Here is a 20060-nt window from a genome sequence, read left to right on the forward strand (position 1 = left end):
ACATCCTCATTTATTCCGCCTCATCGCTGAGTTCGCGGCATTTGTGTTCCTGTGCGCGGTCAGTGAAGCCGCATCATGACCACAGTCGACCGCCACTGAAGGTAAGAGGATAGTGTGGAGTAAGGGGAGAAATTAAGACCAATTCAAAAGTTATTTATTTGTTATCTGTGTTTTACATGTTTTAAATGATGATTGATTGTGGTTTATATTATAACTGCTGATGGTAGTGTTACACGTTATCCAGATAATACAAAACACTCAATAAGGTTATAATAAGTTAGTTTTCCCAATATTCAGGATTATTAAATTGGATTATTTTTAAATATTTTATGGCGCAGTCACAGTGGGTAGCGATGTCGCCTCACAACAAGAAGGTCCGAGCCCCACCTGGGCCATTTTGCATGTTCTGCCTGCGTGGGTTTCCTCCGGGTGCTCCGGTTTCCCCCACAGTCCAAACACATGCAGTGTAGGTGAACTTAATAAGCTAAGTTGTCTGTAGTGTGTGTGTATGTGTGTGAATAAGAGGGTATATGTGTTTCCCAGAGATGGGTTGCAGCTGGAAGGGCATCTGCTGCGTAAAACATATGCTGGATAAGTTGGCGGTTCATTCCACTGTGGCATATTCAGATTAATAAAGGGACTAAGCCAAAAAGAAAATAAATTAACGAATTAAAATATGTTATATTATTGACTTAATGTCATCTGCAGACAAATTCTCTAAAAGATGATATTGTAAAGTTATGTAATTTAACAATACAAAAAACATTTTACTGAAAACACATTGCTTTTAATGCAAAATCCAGGGGTTCCAAATGTTTAAAATTACTTGATATTTTTATTGGTTCTATTTCTTATACTTGTATTTTGTTCTTGCTTATGTACAGCACTTTGAACTATTATTGTGTACTCTGTAAAAAATCCTGGATGCCTTAATTTTTAAGCTGAATCAAAATAACCTTATGAGTCTACTAAACTTCATTCATTCATTTTCGTTTTGGCTTAGTCCCTTTATTAATCTGGGGTCGCCACAGCGGAATGAACCGCCAACTTATCCAGTACATGTTTTACGCAGCAGATGCCCTTCCTGCTGCAACCCATCTCTGGGAAACATCCATACATTCTCATTCACACTCATACACTACGGACAATTTAGCCTACCCAATTCCCCTATAGCGCATGTGTTTGGACTTTTGGGGGAAACTGGAATTTGTCTTTATTTCTGTTGCACTTTTACAATGTAGATTGTGTCAAAGCAGTTTAACACAGATTAAGTAGCAATACACAGTGAGAATCAGTCTTAAATTAAACTAAGATAGATTCTACTTTAAGTGGGTGTTTGGCTATAGTTGGTATTTACTGTATGTACAATTTTCTAAACTTTTCCACACCTCAGACTTTGCTGTTGTTGTCGTCAGTGCAACCAAACTATTATCGCCAAAGGCAAGCTTCCAATTCACTTCCTTAACAACCAGTTTTGCATTTTTTTTTCATGCTAATCGAAACACACATCACATGACGGCTCATTTACCTCGCAAGGATGAAAATTGAGCCTGAATCCATCTGATCCATTCTGGTTTGTGCAAAGATATTTAGCTGTGGCATATAGCACATTATAACAGGCCTATGCAGATTAATAATCTGAGGACAAGCAGAGGTAGATCAACTTAATCCAAAGAACTGGACATAAAGAGTGATCCAGAAGACATGTAAAGACAAGAGCAGGCAACAGCGCCAGAAACTAGAAAATCAACTACACTGTTGTCAATCATAGTGTGCAGTGTGTAATCTGAACAGCTTCATTTGTATATTCAGTCATTGTGTACAATTAGTAATCTGGTTGTCTTTTTTTAAACAGCTTTGTTTAAACACACAAGAAAACGAAAATGACGTCGAGGGAAAAGAAGAAAAAAAAGTATGTGTTTTATTTTACACAGCTACTGCTTGTCTCGTTCAGAGTTTCTGTCTTGTTTCTAGTGCAAAAATATCTAATCCTTAAATCAAGAAGCGTTTTCTAGACAAGCAAAACATCCTGACTTGTTTCCAGAAAGTCCAAATTAAGTGAGTTTTTCCTTAAAACAAGAAAAATATTCTGACAATGGGGGGAGCAAAATTAAAAATCTTGTTTTCGCTTTGACATAAGAATATTTTGCTTAGCCTGTTTTCAGATTATTTGACTTATTTTAAGGAAAAAACTCACTTAATTTAAAGTAGTTTTTTATGAAAGAAAGACGAAACCTTTAGCTTGTCTAAAAGAATTGCTTCTTGATAAATAATTATTAAGCCGCCTTTCCACTGCGCACACATTTGGACACGACTGTTGGAATACACCCCCAATTTTCAGTGTTGTCGTGCACCATGGGAGAGAAGCTGTTTTGGCAGTGTCCGTAACTTTTTGATTTAGTGGCTAATTCGTATGAATTTGCACGATCTAATTCGTACAATTTAGTATGATTTGCTCATCCCCCGATGACGGTTGGGTTTAGGGGTGGGGTTAGGTGCCACGCCTCCTTTTTAAAATTGTACAATTTCGTACGACTGAACTCGTACGTATTCGAACGAATTAGCCACTAAACTGGCAAAACGTAAAATACTTACGTTTTCTCGTGAGATCAGGCTGGAAATAACGTGCAAAAGAACTTCTGTTTTCCGTGTGTTCACCATAATTGAATAGACAAAGGATTGAATACTAGAAACTCATAGACTGCTAAATATTTTGGAGGGAATGTAGAGACAACATAAAAAAATAAATATTATTTTTATTACTCATTTATGAATAGAAATGTTTTTTTAATATAGACCTTTTTCTTGTTAAAAAAATAACTAAAATACTTCTATTTCTCATCTCACGCGCACGAACCTGCTTGGGCAACACTGAAATACATCACATCCGGTCGGCTGGTCACATACGGTCTAGTCGCAGGAGTTCAAATATTTCAACGGATCCGCAGCTCACCGGATCCGAATTTTCCGCATACAGAGATGATCCAAGCTCCACGCAGCTCCCGTACTACTCTCCATTGGAAATAAATGACTTTTGGTCTGTCGCTTGTCATTTGTCGTGTGCAGTGGAAAGGAAGCTTTAGATATTTGCACTAGAAACAAGACGAAAACACCAAGAAAAGCATTTCTTACAGTGTATGCCTATAATGAGCTGAGTATTATCAGATTAAACATGTTGTTATCTGTGACTAATGTGTTTTATAAATCTCAAGCTCATTTTTTAAGTAGTCTATATTACACAGTGAACTTTCTGTTTGCTTTCTTTAAATAATTGTAATAAACTATACATTGTTTGATGCAGAAATAAGTTTGGTGCCACGTCTCCACCATTCATTGACTACTTGAAAGAGATTTTAAGAAGGTATCCAGATGGAGGACAAATACTGAAGGTAGGTCAAAAGGGGGAAAAAAGTATTGTAAAAATATCTAGGTAAGGAATGATGTACATCCAGCTGGTTCTTGCTAAATAAAGCTAGATGTACATTATTGATGTATATTCCTGCTTATTCGCTAAGTTACAAAAATATACCATAAAATAACTGTGTTAAATTACAGAAATATACCGAAAAAAATAGGCGTTAAATTACAGAAATATACCATATAATAACGGCATTAAATTACAGAAATATACCATAAAATAACGGCGTTAAATTACAGAAATATACCATAAAATAATGGCGTTAAATTACAGAAATATACCATAAAATAATGGCGTTAAATTACAGAAATATACCATAAAATAACGGCGTTAAATTACAGAAATATACTGTTAATTAATGGCCATTAACAGAAAAAAGACCGTTAAGTTACAAAAATATACCATAAAATAACTGTGTTAAATTACAGAAATATACCGAAAAAAATAGGCGTTAAATTACAGAAATATACCATATAATAACGGCATTAAATTACAGAAATATACCATAAAATAACTGCGTTAAATTTCAGAAATATACCGTAAAATAACGGCATTAAATTACAGAAATATATCATAAAATAACGGCGTTAAATTACAGAAATATACTGGTAATTAATGGCCGTTAAATTACAAAAATATACTGAAAAATAACAGCATTAAATTACAGAAATATACTGTTAAATAACGGCCATTAATTTACAGAAAATAACGGCCGTTAAATTACACTAATATACCATAAAATAACAGCGATATTTACAGAAATATATCGTAAAATAATGGCCATTCATTTAAAGAAAACAACGGAGGTTAAATTACAAAAATATACCATAAAATAACTGCGTTAAATTACAGAAATATACCGTAAAATAACAAATGTTAAATTACAGAAATGTCCTTAAATTTAAATTTCTGTAATATAATATCCCTAATTTTATGGTATATTTCTGTAATTTAATGGCCGTTATTTAACTTTTTTTTTCGGCATCCCAGCTAGATGAACATTCCTGCTTATTACCCAGCTACTTGAAAATGGCTGAACGTCTTAGTTCTGTACGTAACCCTCATTTCCTGAAGGAGGGAATGAAGACGTTCATGTCGAGTTGATCAACTAGGAGATTCGCTTAGAAGCACCAATCACTCTAATTTGTATAAAATCTCATTGCACATGTATATAATGTACATTGTATAGGTGTACATTGACAATAAAAGGCATTCTATTCTAACATGCATTATTTAGTCACAAGATGGCACCAAACAGTCAGATACAGTAGCATGACAGATAAGCATATAAATATGGATATGAATATATTCTTTAAAAAGTAGCATGATTGGTAGTATCATCTTGTCTGGCTCCGCCCCTGTTTTTAACAGTTTGGTGCCATCTAGTGTCTGAATAATGCACAAGTTAATGTATGTAACTCCATTCAGCCTGTTCCAATTCTGTCAGCTTTGCCTTTAGTTATTAAACAAATAAGCTCTTAATGCTCAGTGTTTAGTGTCTAGTTTTTTATTTTTATGGGAAGCGTGTAATAAATAGTTGAAAGTAAATAAAGGCAGTTGTTTTGACAGAAAAAAAGCCTTCAGTCTTATACAACAGCTTTATTCTGTGATAACAACCGCCTGGATGTAGTTTATCCCTTATATAACATGCTTTGGAATGTCGCCAGTGACCAGTAAAAGTCAATTATTCTGAGAGTCCTGTAATAGGCGTCTGTAAAATGCATGTTTGTTATGTGTTTGTCTGTGGATAACTGACCTGTACACTATCAGGAGCTGATCCAGAATGCAGACGATGCAGGAGCTTCAACGGTGGTGTTTATTCACGATGAGAGACATTATGAGACGCACAGCCTGTGGACCAAAGAGCTCAGAAAGTACCAAGGTAATGGCATCATAAGGTGGTCACTAACTTTTCAATTTAAAAACGTCTGATTACTTAATTGACCACAGGTCAGCACAGATGACTTGTTATTTCAGATAAAAGCATCTCTCAGGATAAGCAAGTGACCAGGCTTTCTACAGCCCATTTACAGTATCAAAGTAAACCACATCAGCAAAAACATGTATATGAGCTCTGTGATGTTTAAAAACGAAATGGTTTATTCTCTCGGGTGAAAAAAATAATAAAAAAATGTTGGTTTCAGTTTTCAGCCCAGATTGTTATTTGATTCACATATGGATCAAATAAATCTTAAATTTATATTCTTAAACTCTGCCTGTAGTTCTGCAGTATTGCATTCAGTTGTTAAGGATCTTGTAGCGGCACTACAAGAGAGCAGTTGTGTTATTTAGGAATACTGAAGATCAGATGTCCAATGCTGCATCAGAAGGCATTTGTCTTCCAGTGCAGGCTCAACGGTTATTCCTCTCTCTCAGAGGTTGCTCAGTCCGAGTTAGGCAACGAATTGACCGCCAATCTTTCCAGGACAGTGACTGCTATTGGGTGTTAAGGTGGACATGCCCTCCTCCCAAGAGCTGGTTGCTTGGTTCTTGGTTGAAAGCTTTGTCGCCCCCCTTACGCTGTCCTTCCCAGAAGTGGACAAAGAGCACACTAAGCTGTGAAGGCATATTTGCTGGATTCTCGAACCTGATGGTTGATGCTCATCTATACAGGATGTCACCCTCTGTGTTTCTGCCATTTATGCTCACCATCATGCGGCTTATCGTTTGTATTGGCTTCAATCCCTGGACTGGAACTGGAGTTATTTTTGTTCAATTTATTGTGTCTTGACTTCAGACTTCAACTCCCATGGAATCTTGAGGACCTGGTCTGGCTATGTACCCAAGGTTTCTACCACTGTTTTAAAATCAGGTAGTGAACCTGCAAACATTGCCTTTGCAGCAGGCAGGTTCAGCTCTAGCACTTTTGTTCTGTTTAAAGATCTGGGCAGCAGGGAAGTAAAGAGACAACCCCTTCCATTAATTCCATTGCCATCGGGGACATTGGTGGTGTTTTTGTCCTCATGCTATTGGCTTGGTAACATTGCCCATATCTTGGGATGTGCCTTCACGTAAAACTTAAAGTCATTGGTCTCCTTAGCGGAATTCCCCAATCAGTCAGGTGTAATATTTCTGTTCCATCCTTTAGAGAGTAATGCCACACTAGAGTTTGAGCATGCAAAATTACGGCGCTGTGAAAAGGGGCGAGGTTAAACAAGATGAATACGTCTGACACTAGTCAGGTGTGCTCATTTAAGATAATTTATGATTCCTAAATCTTCAATAGAGGCAAACGCAAGTGTTAAGTTAGACAAACTAACACACTTTTGAGAAATCATCGTAGAACATGTGTAGGATAGTTTATATGCAACTCTTTGAAATGAGGCCCAAGCTATATTGTGTAATCTTTTGTTTGTAACCTTGATCTGGCAGGACCGGCTCTCTATGCCTTCAATGATGCAGCATTCACAGAGGAAGACTGGGAGGGAATACAGAGAGTTGGCAGAAGCATCAAGCAGGATGATCCTACAAAAGTTGGGAGATTTGGCATTGGTTTCAACTCTGTTTATCATATTACAGGTGAGAACAAATTAAAACTTTGATATGAGGCTAAAATGTCTCCTCCTTACAGTATGTGTGCAGTATTTGCATTAATTCAGCAGCTCATTATCAATCCCTTACATTATCATTACTCATCATAGTGCATTATAATGTACATGATCCCTGATCAGCTGCAACATCATTCTGTATGAATAATTATCGTATTTTATTTACAGACTTGCCATGTGTCTTCAGTTCTGAACACCTTGCCATTTTTGACCCGCAAAAGCAGATGTTTGATGATGATGAAGAAGGCTATCGATGGTCTTTGGATGATGAAGAGGACAGAGAGAGCTTGCTGAAATTTACAGATCAGTTTCAGCCCTTTCGAAATATTGTCAGTCAAGTCAGCTGCAGTACCTGGGAGAAGGTCATCAGGGATGAGAAATACTTCAAAGGAACACTCTTCCGGTTCCCCCTGCGTAATGAGGCTTCTGAGATCTCGGATAACCTGTACGACTCCACTAAAGTTAAACAGCTTTTTGACAGTTTCCTTGCTGATGCAGACATCAGTCTTCTTTTTCTGAGGAATGTGTCATCCATTTCTTTGCTGCATATTGACACCAATGGCACCTGCAACAATACACTCAAGGTTTCAGCGTCAAATCACTTTCACAATGATCTCTCTCATGTTAAGCTACAACTGCTTGACCGAAAAACATGTGTCAAAACCGTATCCTACATTCCCCATCAAAGCGAAGAAAAAAAGTCTAAGTGGCTCGTGACAACTTGTCTTCTGAGACATGGATCTAATCCAGAGATTGACTCTCTTGCCAGTAAGCTGAGCTTCTGCCCTCAGGTTGATGCAGCATTTCGATTAGAAGACAGGTCACTTTGCAGTGGAAGACTAAGTTGCTTTCTGCCACTTCCAAATAATGACTCAAACAAAACTGGACTTCCTGTTCACATCAATGCTTGCTTTGGCCTGACAGATAACCGGAGGTTCATCAAATGGCAAGAAGAGGACCAGAAGAATGATGAATCTGCCATATGGAATGAGCTACTAATTAAAAATGTTCTTCCTCATGTGTATCGAATGTTGATCCTAGATGCCATTCAGATATCCAGAAACCCAACTCTGCCAGCCGACACTGTGTACAATCTTTGGCCTGACCTATCCAAGACTGTGCTTAAAGATAGATGGCATAAAGTTGCAGCAGATACTCTGAAGGGTCTTTTTGGATACAAGATCTTTCACCTTGCCAGTGATGAGAAGACCTGGGTGTCTCCCTCAGATGCAGTCCTTCCAGTCAACAACTTACACAGTGACACGATGTCTGCAGTTTCAAGGTTACTGATTGGTGAAGGAGAGAAATTGGTCAAAGTTCCAGAACATGTCTTGAAAGATGTTCAAGAAATCTTCCCCCAAAGTGATACCCTGACATGGGTGACTCCATCTTATGTTAGAGATGTCATTCGCAGAAGTGCGGCCGGAAACCTCAGCAAAGATGACAAATACCGTCTTCTTGAATTTGCTCTGAGTGATGGCAAGTTTACAGATCTACAAGGTCTTCAGATTGTCCCTCTCAGTGATGGAACCTTCACTTCTATCAGTACTGGGGTGCAGAACGCTGTTTTAATTGACAATGAGAAGTTTCCAAGGTACGGTTGGACATCTCTTTTCTACTTCTTTAGTGTCATTATATTCTGCTGGCAAAGTGGTAATAATCCGTTTTCTTCCTTGTTTAGGACATTACTGCCATTTTGTAAAGAGAGATTTTTAGTCAATGATCTGAGCCAACTTTGCACTACACAACTGCGGAAACTAGCAGAAAAGAGTAAGAAAATCTATTAAATATATTTATTCAATTATTACAATATATTGAATATCTTTTATGCACGTTTGTGAATTTTGTTCTAATTAATCACTGTTTTTCAGACACATACAACATCATCAATTTGGATGCAAGACGTGTTGTTGAGCTCACCAAGAAGCACTTACCTAAGGACTGGACGGTGACCAAAGGTCATGTTAAATGGAAAACAGCAGATAATCATCACCCACCGAAGAGCTGGCTGCCTGAATTCTGGAAGTTTCTTAACAGTGAATATAATGATTTAAGAAACTTTAGTGACATGCCATTAATACCACTGGAACCACTACAGAATTCAGGCAACTCTCTATTGTTAGCAAGATTGCAGAGTAACACAACTTTGATCTTTCAGAGTAGCATTGGGTCCAGCCTATCAGAAAATGTTCAGAAAGTGTTAAGAATGGTGGGGTGTACAGTCATAATAAGAGATGAGTGTCTTAGACATCATGACATAGAGAGTTATGTTCTTCCAGCATCACCAAGAAATGTCCTGCAAGTCTTTGCAAACTCACACAGAGATCAGCTCATCAACGGCATTGCTTCTGCTTCATCACATGAAATAGAGGAGTTGAAAGACTATCTCTCTTCCTTGGGTAATCTCTCTAATCCTGAAAGGAACTTGCTTACTGTATTGCCAATTTTCAGAACAATGTCTGGGAAATATGTTGCAGTTCAGTCAAAACAAGCTGTTGTTTCAGTGACCAGTCCAGCCATTCCAAAGGATCTGCCAATGCCTGAAACTTTTGTGCAATGTACAAATGAAGCAGATCGGAGACTATTAACTCTTCTGAATATCGAACTCTTGGATGCAGCTAAAGTGGCTGTTCATTTGGTTAAATGCATCGAAACCGGCTTTTTCAAGAGAGGTGAGGAACAGAAAATAATGACCTGGATCCTGAATAATGGTAGTATTCTTCTTTCGCAAAGCGAAAAGCTGCTCACGAAAACTAAAAGTCTCAATTTTATTGAGACAGCTCAGGGAGAACGCAAACAAGCCTCAAACATTTTTGATCCAAGAATCAGGATCTTCCAGGACCTTTTTGAGGCAGATTTCTTTCCCCCACCTGCTTACACAAAGACCCATGAAATGCTTCAGAGTTTGCAACGCCTTGGCCTAAAGACAGAGCAAAAACAAATATCAACAGCAGACATACTTCAGATTATAAATCAAATTGAAAAGCTTTGTGTCCACTCACCAGAGAAGGCATCCAAAAAAGCACATGCTCTCGTTCAAGTATTAAATGAGAATGATTTCCTTTCAAAATTCAGCAAGACGCAGATAGGAGAGATGGTGCAAAGGCAGTGGGTGCCTTGTGCAAATCCAAAGTTCTCAACTGGAAGCAAGAGTGGTCTCTTTAAGCCTGCTGAAATAAGGCATTCAAAGTACTCTCAAATTGTTGGATGTGTAATGCCACTCACCTCTGACCTAAAGGCACATGTCTGCAAAAGTCTTGGAATTAATGAGCCCCCTCCTGCTGAAAAAGTCTTGGAGAACCTCTCTGCTCTGAAATCACTGGTCAACCCAAGTTTTGATTCTCAGTTTAAAACCAAGCTGCACAGCATTTACAAATTCATGCAAGACAACGTTGAAAAGTTCAGATATTTAATGGGCACAAAATGCATTCACTGGATTTGGAATAAAAGTCAGTTTGTACGTCCAGAAGATTTGATTTTAGTCTATCCACCTGATTTGGATCTAAGCCCCTACATCAAGAAAGTGCCTGAAGAGTTTTTGCCATATGAAAATCTGTTCACAAAATTGGGTGTGAAGAAAACGCTGAGTGATGAGGAGATTGAAGGCATACTCCATGACATGAAAGAAAGAATTGTCCGCAGGAACCCTCCTCATGGAGACTCGACAGAACTAAAAGTGTCAATTGCCATTCTTGACTGGATGCGAAAGAAGGAAAAGCTGTTGAAGGACAGTACCCCTGTGCCTGTCATGACACAAAACCAAAACTTTACTCTGCAGTCTTTGTCCAAAACAGTCTTCTGTGACATCAGTGAAGAAGGGCTTGATGACCTAAAACAAGACAATGAAGAATTCTATGTCATTCATGAAGAAGTTCTGCCCATCACCGCAAGATGGTTGAAAGTCCCATGTTTAAGTACTCGCATCTTAAAGTCTCAGTTTACAGAAGCAGAGCAAGAGTCCTTTGGAATCGAGCAATGTGGGCAATTTGAACCAATTACTCAAAGAATAAAGAACATTCTTAAAGAGTATGATGAAGAAAGTGACATTTTCAAAGAACTGCTGCAAAACGCAGAGGATGCTGGGGCAACCACATGTAAATTCCTCCTTGACTTGAGAAAACACAGAGATCCGCCTGAAAGCCTCATTGATGATGGAATGGCCCTCTGCAATGGACCATGCCTTTGGATCTTCAACAACGAACTGTTTTCAGAAGAAGACTGGAGAAACATTCTCAAGGTGGGATCAGCATCAAAGGAAAACAAAGTTGAGATGATTGGAAAGTTCGGGCTTGGGTTTAACGCTGTTTACCATGTGAGTGACATTCCCTCTATTCTGAGTGGGAAAAAGCTTCTCATTCTTGATCCAAATGTCACCCATCTGGAAAAGCACATAGGCAGCAAAGGGAACCCGGGAATTAAACTTGACCCATTCCAAGAAAGGCTCTGCAAAAGGTTTCCTGGACAGTTTAAACCTTACGAAGGAATTTTCGATTGTGATCTGTCAGTGCGAAACAGCAAGAGAGCTTACAATGGCACCTTGATTAAATTACCCTTTCGTACTCAGGAAGAGGCAGAGACGTCTAAGATCAGTTCAAAGGTATATGACGAGCAGCGCATCCTGAGCTTTATAAATCATTTGACTGACAACTCACAATCTCACGTATTGTTTCTGAAGACTGTTACATCTATGTCACTTCAAATTGTCCCCAAAACTGCGTCTACTCCGCCACTGAGTGATCAGATTCAGACTCCTCTGAAAATATCAAGAGAAGTCTTGAACTCATTTCTTGTCTCAAATGACACACTTCTCCAAAAGCTCAAGAGCAATTTCAGAAATATTGATATCCCATGGCACAAGATTACTGATGCCAGCACAGCACACATTGTTAAAATAGTTCAGGAGCACTCCGAGAAATCCCTCACCCAGTACTGGCTTTTGTACTCATGTTTTGGGAGTCAGGAGTCTTTGCAAATGTTCCAGAGAAAAAACGAACAAGACCATGTGTTTTCATTTCCAATTGGAGGTATAGCTGTACCATTGCAGAAAGAGGGAAAAACTAAAGCATGGTCCCCTGATAAAAGCCTCTCTGGCCAGGCTTTTTGCTTTCTCCCACTTTCAATTGAGACAGGTCTTCCAGTCCATGTCAATGGTACCTTTGCAATCACATCAAACAGGAAAAATCTGTGGGAAAAAGGAGTGAAGTCTGAGTGGAACAAAGCTTTACTTAAAGATGCTGTAACTTCTGCTTACATCACTACACTGCTTGAGCTGAAGAAAATGAGCCAAAATGGTGACATTCAGAACTATTTCTTCTGTACATTCTGGCCAAACACAGCAAAAGTCTCCAAAGCATTTCTTCCTGTGGTTGAGTCTTTCTACTCAGCAGTTGTGCAGAATGCCAATGGTAAATCTCTGGAGCTTTTCAGCAATGAACATGCTTGGTGTTCTGTAGACAAGGTGAGATTTCTTAATTCAGAGATCGAGGAGAACCCTGCAGTTGGAGGCATTGCCATGAAAGTGATCTTGAGCTTGGGAGCTTCTTATTCTTCTGTTGTTTCCCTGCCATCATGGGTTAAACAGAGTTTTATCGATTGTGGCTTTGAGCAATTAATCAAACAGAGAACAATCAACTGGCCTGAGTTTTACAGCATTGTCTTGAACAACTTGAGCATAGTGGATCCTCACAACAGAAATACTCTTGTGCTGAATGCCATTGACTTGAATGATCCTGCTGTTGATGACCTACTGAAAAGTCACCCTTGCATTCCAACACAGAGTTGTACAGATCTTCAGTTTATCAAGCGACTTGTGAATCCTTCTGGTAAAATGGCTTGTTTGTATGAACTTGAGGAAGGACGCTTTCTTGAGGGGACTCCAAACGACTTCCTCTCACCAAAAAGAATTCAGCGACTTTCCGGCTTGGGAATGCTGAGTGACCATCTACATTCTGATGACATCATAGAAAGAGCAGGGAAGATTTCCAGCTTTTGGCAACAGGACAAATCTAAATGTCGTAAGCGTCTTCTGTGTCTCATGGAGTCAATGAGAAACTCCTTAGAAGATGTGAAATCTCCACACTGGCAGACATTGTCTCAAGTACCATTTCTTCCTGCATTTCCTCCTTCGGTTCAGCAAAACAAAGACACCCCTGTGCTTAAAAAACCCTCTGAAGTTTACACTGACAGTTGTCGCGATTTAGTAAGCATGTCAGAATTCACGCTTGATCATTCACACCTTCAAATACACATGTATGATCCAATTCTCCAAAACCTGAGAGTACAGCCAAATCCACCAGTTGAGACGGTTCTTCAGCAACTGTTAAAAGCACACAAACACTGCAAGGCATTTAAACAGACTGCTCTCCTCAACATTGCCCAGTCTTGCTATGAATATCTTAACCTTTACTTGATAGAGCAGAAAGATCCCAATCCCATTATGGTCCATGCAAAGTCATTTCCATTCATTTTCATTGAGGATCGGTTTGTAAATGTAAGGTCAGTGGCCAGAAGTGGAGAATTTGAGGAGAAACCGTATCTCTACATGCTTCCAGTCATCTTCTCCAGATTTGAGACCCTCTGGAACAACCTTGGAATAAATGAACAATTCACAAAAGAGCAATATGTTGCTGCACTTGAGGAAATGAAGGGTTTATATGGATCCCGTCCTCTTTCCAGGTTAGATCTCAATAAATGTGTTGCTATACTCATGAAAGGGCTGTACAAAATGAAAGATGAAAAGCTCCAAAACTGCCTTATACCCGATGAGAAAGGTGTGCTGACATCTTCTAAAGAACTGAGATTTAATGACAGCCCATGGATGCCCATCTCAGCTGGGGTCAAGCTCTCCCATGAGCTGATACCTCGGCCTGTGGCCTGTCATTTCGGTGTAATGACAACAAGACACCATACTCTGAAGAATCATTTGGTCAGTGGGTTTTCCTTTCATGCCAAAGAGTTTGGACAAAGCGAGAAACTAACTGTCAGATTAAAAAATATAATTGATGCATATCCATCCAAAAAGGATATTCTGAAAGAGCTCATTCAAAACGCTGATGATGCACAGGCGACAGAAATCCACTTTGTGTGGGACAAAAGAAAACATCAGACAAAAAAGATATTTGGGAAGAAGTGGGAACTGCTTCAAGGCCCGGCACTTTGTGTGTACAACAACAGAACCTTTTCTGATGCTGATCTGCAAGGCATTCAGCAGCTGGGGGAAGGAGGAAAACATGGCACTTTAGGCAGAACTGGGAAATATGGACTTGGCTTCAATTCTGTCTATCATCTGACAGACTGTCCATCTATCCTGACCGGTGACAAATGGCTGTGCATTTCTGATCCAAACCTGAAATATGTTGATGGTATAACAAAACAGTCCCCAGGCTGCAAGTTTTCAATGGGAGACACATTTAAAAAGTCATTTGAGGATGTTTATCAGACCTTTCTTCCAGACATGTTTGCACTCAATACTGGAGCCATGTTCAGGCTCCCTCTCAGGACAGAGAAAATGGCTGAAAAATCTGAAATATCCAGACATGCAGTCACAGATCATGACATGAAGGAACTTTACTATGCATTGGCTGAAGATCCTGAAGGACTGATTCTCTTCTTAAAACACGTCACAAAAATACAGTTCTCAGAGATCAGTGAAGATGGAAAACAAGCTAAATGTTCTTTCCTTATTGAAAAGAAATACACAGAGAAGAGCTTGGAAAGCAAGGACAAATTTCACAAACATGTTGGAGAATCTCTTTTATCAGGAACAGCAGAACCGTGCAAAACCATGTATGGCATTCAAATCTCATCTGGAAATAGGCAAAGTCAGTGGCTCATTGCAGAGAGCTTTGGCTTTTCAAAACAAAACTTTGAGCAAAAAACCAAGCAAGATCATTTCAAAGTACCTCAAGCTGCTCTGGCTGCATGTTGGAAGAGCTCATTTAACTACCCATTTACAGGCAGGGCATATTGTTCCTTGCCTTTACCTGGCATAACTAGCTTACCTGTCCATGTGAACGCGAATTTCGAAATTGATTCATCTAGGAGGGATTTGTGGAAAGAGGATGGTGATAGTCTGAAGACTCAGTGGAACCACTCATTGCAAGTCAACATCATTTCACAGCTTTATGCTGACCTCCTGGTGCGAATCTGTTCAGTCACAAAGAAAGATAAGCCTAAATCTCTTCTATCCCTCAGGGTAGAGCTAGATGAGTCTTGCCTAAAATACTTTCCTTGCATTTCTCCAGAAGTGAATAAAGTCTGGCATGAGATGATCCATCAAGTTTACAGATCAATCAGTCAACACAATCTTCCTGTTATACCAACTGCACATGCTGTTTCTGTAGATTCAGCTCATCTTTCCCAACAAAAATACACAGTTAACTGGTACAGTCTATCTACACCACATTCAGAAAATTGTCCTTATTTTACAACCAGTGACCATGATGGGATTTTTGAAATTTTAGATGATACTGGCATGAAAGTAGTTCCAAACACTGTAAGAATACAAGAAATAAGAAAGCACTTCCAGTTGGCTGGTGTAAATGTGCAAGAAGTGAGTGCTTCAACAGTGATTAATTTCTTGAAACAAAGATCACTGAATGATCCTACCCAGACAACTAATGGCTTACCTTTGCCCATCAACCAGACATTGATCAAAGACAAAACAAGGTGTTCAAAACTTCTGAGATTCTGCTTGACAAAACCCTGTCAAGAAACAATTCATGCCCTCAGTGGGCTGCCTCTTCTCCTCACACAAGATGAGGTGTTAAGAGTCTTTGATGCCGAGTCCCCAAAGCTAATATCAAAGTTCAGCAGTCTTTTCCCAGAGCATCAGGAAATGTTTGCAGATATGGGTGTCAATGGAGAACATTCTCAAATTCTGTGTCAGGGAAATTTTGTTAAGGGCTTAACCATTGACCTGGCAGCAACATACTTAAAACCAGAACTTGAAAAACTGCTCAGGGAGTCAGTACCTCATGAAAGTTGCCAGCTCTACAAAGCAGAGACAGAGATAATTAAATGGTTAAACATGTTATGGAGCTTCTTTGTAGATCAAGAGAAAAGCTATCAAAATGAACAGATAAATGTATTCAGTGAGATTAAAAAACACTTTAATGACAGCCCCATCTTGCCAGTCATCTGCCCCAGTCAAAATGACATGCATTTCTTGCAAACAGTGGGGAACATATCAAAAGTGATTAACAAGCCAGATGAAAAAAATGTCTCCATTCTCATAAAACTGGGATTCATGAAAATAGACCTCAGCTTTTTGTTGCCGGTGCCTCCTGAGTTCCGTCTGATGTATGTGTATCCAGAACTCCTGCAAACAGGAGACAGCAGTGCTGTATTGAGAGAGGTTTATCATGTACCTCATTCACAATTCGAAAAACTGTCTGAAAAGGATGCTGTAGATCTTCAAAAGTTCTTGCAGAGTGGCATCAGAGATTCCAGTAACAAAAGTGAACACATGCAGATGTTGAAGTCTCTGCCCCTGTTTGAGTCAATAACTGGAAAACGTAAAAGGATTGATTTACACAAAAAGGTATTCATTCTGAAGTCGCAGCATCACACTGACTTCCCGAAACTGTACCAGATTGAAGGATGTGACAGTCTATTCCTCAAGCCCACCTTGGTAAACTTAGAATTGGCTGAACTTCTAAACATTCATAGTCTAAATGATTTGGAGTTCTGTGTAGAGTTTATTCTTCCTTCTGTGCATATGATGGAAGAGGCCAAGCTTCTTGATTTAATGCGGTTGTTGCTAAAACTTGGGTCAGTGGACCAAAGGATTGTCTCTGCATTGAAAGATGTCAGATTAATTCGTGACATCCACGGCTCTCTACAGGTGGCTTCATACTTCTATGATGACAATGAACCACTCTACAAGATAATGCTTCCAAAGGACAGATTTGTGCCAAACACCTTCTGGTACAATTTTCAAGGTAAACAAACTGAAGCTCGTTTCCTCTTAAGGGCACTTGGATTGAAACATGAGGTGTCAGATGATGAAATCATTCAGTTTGCAAAACAAGTTGAATGTGAAGCTAGAGGCAACACTCCTCAAGATGTTCTCAGGGAAAGATCAAAACTCCTGTTTAGTACTGTTTTGTCAAAGAGTTCTGACAAAAACTCTACATTGCTGAATAGAGTTGCTAACATTAAATTCATTTTGCCAGGGAAAATTCAGCCGCCAACATTATGCGATTATCATAAGGCCTTTACACAAGAGAGGGAGCTTGTTTCAATCAGCGGATCATTGATTGACAAAGACAGTAGTCACCATTATCTCATATGGACATCTATGCCAATCCTGCCTCCAAAGTATTACTCTCACAATCTCATTAATAAAATGAAGGATGCTGGAGCTGTGGATACTCCACCCCCTGAAAAAATTGCTGCTAATCTGAAAAACATCTGGAGATCTCTGTGCAATACAGAGATATTGCTGGAAACAAGAAAGACGGTATTTACCAAATCATATGCATACCTACAGTCAATAAATTTTAATGCCACCATGTTCTCAGACCTCCCCATTATCTTGGTGGAAAATGGAACAATAGTAGTAAAGGCCAAACAGACAGTCCTTCAGCTACATGATGCTTCTGAGTTCAGGCCTTATTTGTACAACATTCCTCCAGAGTATATGATATATGTAGAATTCTTTAAGAAGATTGGTGTACAGGAGAGGCCTACCATTAATCAATACAGCACTGTTCTTCAAGAAATCTATTCTGAAAGTTCTGGTAAAGACACACTTCAGGCAAACCAGCAGATAACTGTCAGACGTGTTGTACAACAACTGTTTTGCCTTCTGAAAGAGCAACAAAACAAAACCCCTTTCCAAAATGACCCACTTTACCTGCCATCAACTGATGGAAGACTCTATGAATCCAAGACGTTGTTCTTCAATGACACAGCCTTCCAGACCACAAGAGTTGAAGATCCTTTGGAAACCAAGCTGAAATTGCTGGAAAAACTGAACTGCTGTCATCTTGGAAATGATCCCTATGAACACCAAACACTCCTGCAGCTCCTTCCTCAACAAGTCCGCCCTAGATTCCTCTCCGAAGTAATCTCTGAAAACCTGGAACAAGCAAGTGTCCAATATTGTGATGAAGTTGAATGTGAATTTAGTGGCTGGTTTGACAGACACTTGTCTTCTGCTGCATTTCTTCATGGACTGGTCTGTCTCATCAGAGAAGACAGCGAAGGGGGAGTTTCAGAGTCTGAAGCTGCAGGAAAATGTGAAGACATCTTTTCCAAGATTCAGATTATCTGTTGCAAAACTCTTCAAACTGAGCTTCTGTTAAATCATCAGCCACTTGAGGGCAGTAAGGCAGAAACAGATGTTTATTTGAAAAAAAGACTAGATGAATGCCTTTTCTACTTGAAGCACAGTGATGACATGGCCCACAAAGTAGTAAATGAAGTTAATATGTGTCTCACAAAGGAAATCAACACTCTTCTAAAAAACTGTCTGACCACTTCAAGCCTTCTGATCCTCGGGCAACTTCTGCTTTCTGATAACATGGAGGATGTTGAGAAAACATTGGCAAAGCATGGCATTCGTAACAGTGGCACCAACAAGGAAGAACACGGTACCTTGCCAATACCTGGATGTCGCATACCTGAAGAATGGCATGACTGCCTTGATATGAACTTCCTCAACAACTTCGAAAGTGGAGAGTATGTTGGCTTCAGCAAGGATGAATCTGGTGAATATTTCTATGCCATTATTGTGGATCGAGTGGATGATTCAGTGGGACAAACGAGACAGTTTCCTGCCAGATATAAAATTCAAGTTGGCATTGATGAGTTTCTTGAAGTAAGTTCTCTTGACCTTTACCAATTTAAAAGGGAAAAGAAGGCAACTGTGTCTGCAGGGACCACATGCACAGACATGGTACATCTTCCGACATCTAGACCTTCACCAGAAGCATCCAGGCCTCCACCAAAAGCCGTCTTTCCTGAGACACTAGAAGAGATCAAAAGAGAAATTGACAAAAGCTTAAACGAAATCTGGAAAATGTCAAATGAGGACAAACAAAAAGCTCTTAAACGTCTCTTCCTCCAGTGGCATCCAGACAAGAACCCAGGCAATGAAGAACTCGCAAATGAGGCTTTCAAATACCTTCAGAACAGAATTCAGGACCCACAACAAGAGAAAACTGCACGGAACTCTTCGTCAAACTGGGGAGACTTTAGAAACTTCTATGACACGTGGAACAGAGAGGCACGAAGTCACAGGAGGGGACGAGAGAGGTTCTATCAGAGGTACTCCAGAAGACACTATAACTTCTGGTCGTACCACAGCGAGACTCCACGACCAGACAAAGCAGAAGCAAAGCGCTGGTATGACCAGGCTCGGTGTGACCTCAGAGCAGCTCACAATGACACTGGAGGCGAGAGCTCAGAGTGGTGTCTGTTTAAGGTGCATCAGGCTGTAGAGAAAGCCGTGACAGCAGCAGTATACAAGAAGAATGGACAGCATCCCAAGAACTGCTCAATCACAAGTCTTGCTCTGCAGGTGTCCATGTACAGCTCGCAGTTGACTTCTTTACCTAGCATTGTGAAGCAACTGACTGACCTTGGTGTTGATGGCAAAAAGACTCAATATCCGAACCATCACCAGTTTCCTCACATTCCAAACAAGCAGTTCAGCCTTACTAATGCCAAAAGGGCTCTGGAAATTGCAACTCAGCTTTTAGAAACAATTGAACATTACATTTCTTGAAATGTCTGACCATGTACCATTCCACGATCTTTACGATCTTTTCCAGTAACAATGCTGCTGTTGTTTCTTAAACTGTTTAGTAGTTCAACCAAGTATGACCTATTTGCGTGTTTTGAAAATGAGAAGTTTTGTTGTTCTATTGCTTACTGTGTTACTTTTTACTACTGTATAATGAGCGTTCACTGTATTGCTAATGCTGTTTGCTCTACAAGGGTTTGATTCCCAAAATATGCAGAGAACAAGGTTTATACCTTGAATACAATGCAAGAAAGTTTGAATATTACAAGCTGTTTTAATCCACCTGGAAACAGCTATTGTCAGCAACATGTTAATTAAACATGACATTAAAATAAAATCACAG

The 20060-nt window shown here is 39.5% G+C and overlaps 1 protein-coding gene across 1 annotated transcript; it reads left to right on the plus strand.

Moving 5' to 3' along the window:
* Positions 1-36: 36 nt before the first annotated feature.
* Positions 37-20060, plus strand: sacs2 (sacsin molecular chaperone 2). Its single transcript, XM_677774.11, has 8 exons — positions 37-101; positions 1856-1912; positions 3302-3389; positions 5189-5300; positions 6791-6937; positions 7135-8560; positions 8648-8736; positions 8838-20060. The coding sequence occupies exons 2-8, from the start codon at positions 1884-1886 to the stop codon at positions 19697-19699; spliced, it is 12753 nt and encodes a 4250-aa protein (XP_682866.8). The 5' UTR covers positions 37-101; positions 1856-1883; the 3' UTR covers positions 19700-20060.

The sequence above is a fragment of the Danio rerio genome, chromosome 9 (assembly GCF_049306965.1).
Source record: "Danio rerio strain Tuebingen ecotype United States chromosome 9, GRCz12tu, whole genome shotgun sequence".
NCBI lineage: Eukaryota > Metazoa > Chordata > Actinopteri > Cypriniformes > Danionidae > Danio > Danio rerio.

Bases quoted from the DNA above. Each gene is read 5' to 3' on its own strand.
- sacs2 (XM_677774.11), top strand. From the start codon at position 1,884: ATGACGTCGAGGGAAAAGAAGAAAAAAAA. The intron at 3,390-5,188 runs GTAGGTCAAAAG...GTACACTATCAG, and splicing joins ATGGAGGACAAATACTGAAG to GAGCTGATCCAGAATGCAGA. The intron at 8,737-8,837 runs GTAAGAAAATCT...ACTGTTTTTCAG, and splicing joins GCGGAAACTAGCAGAAAAGA to ACACATACAACATCATCAAT.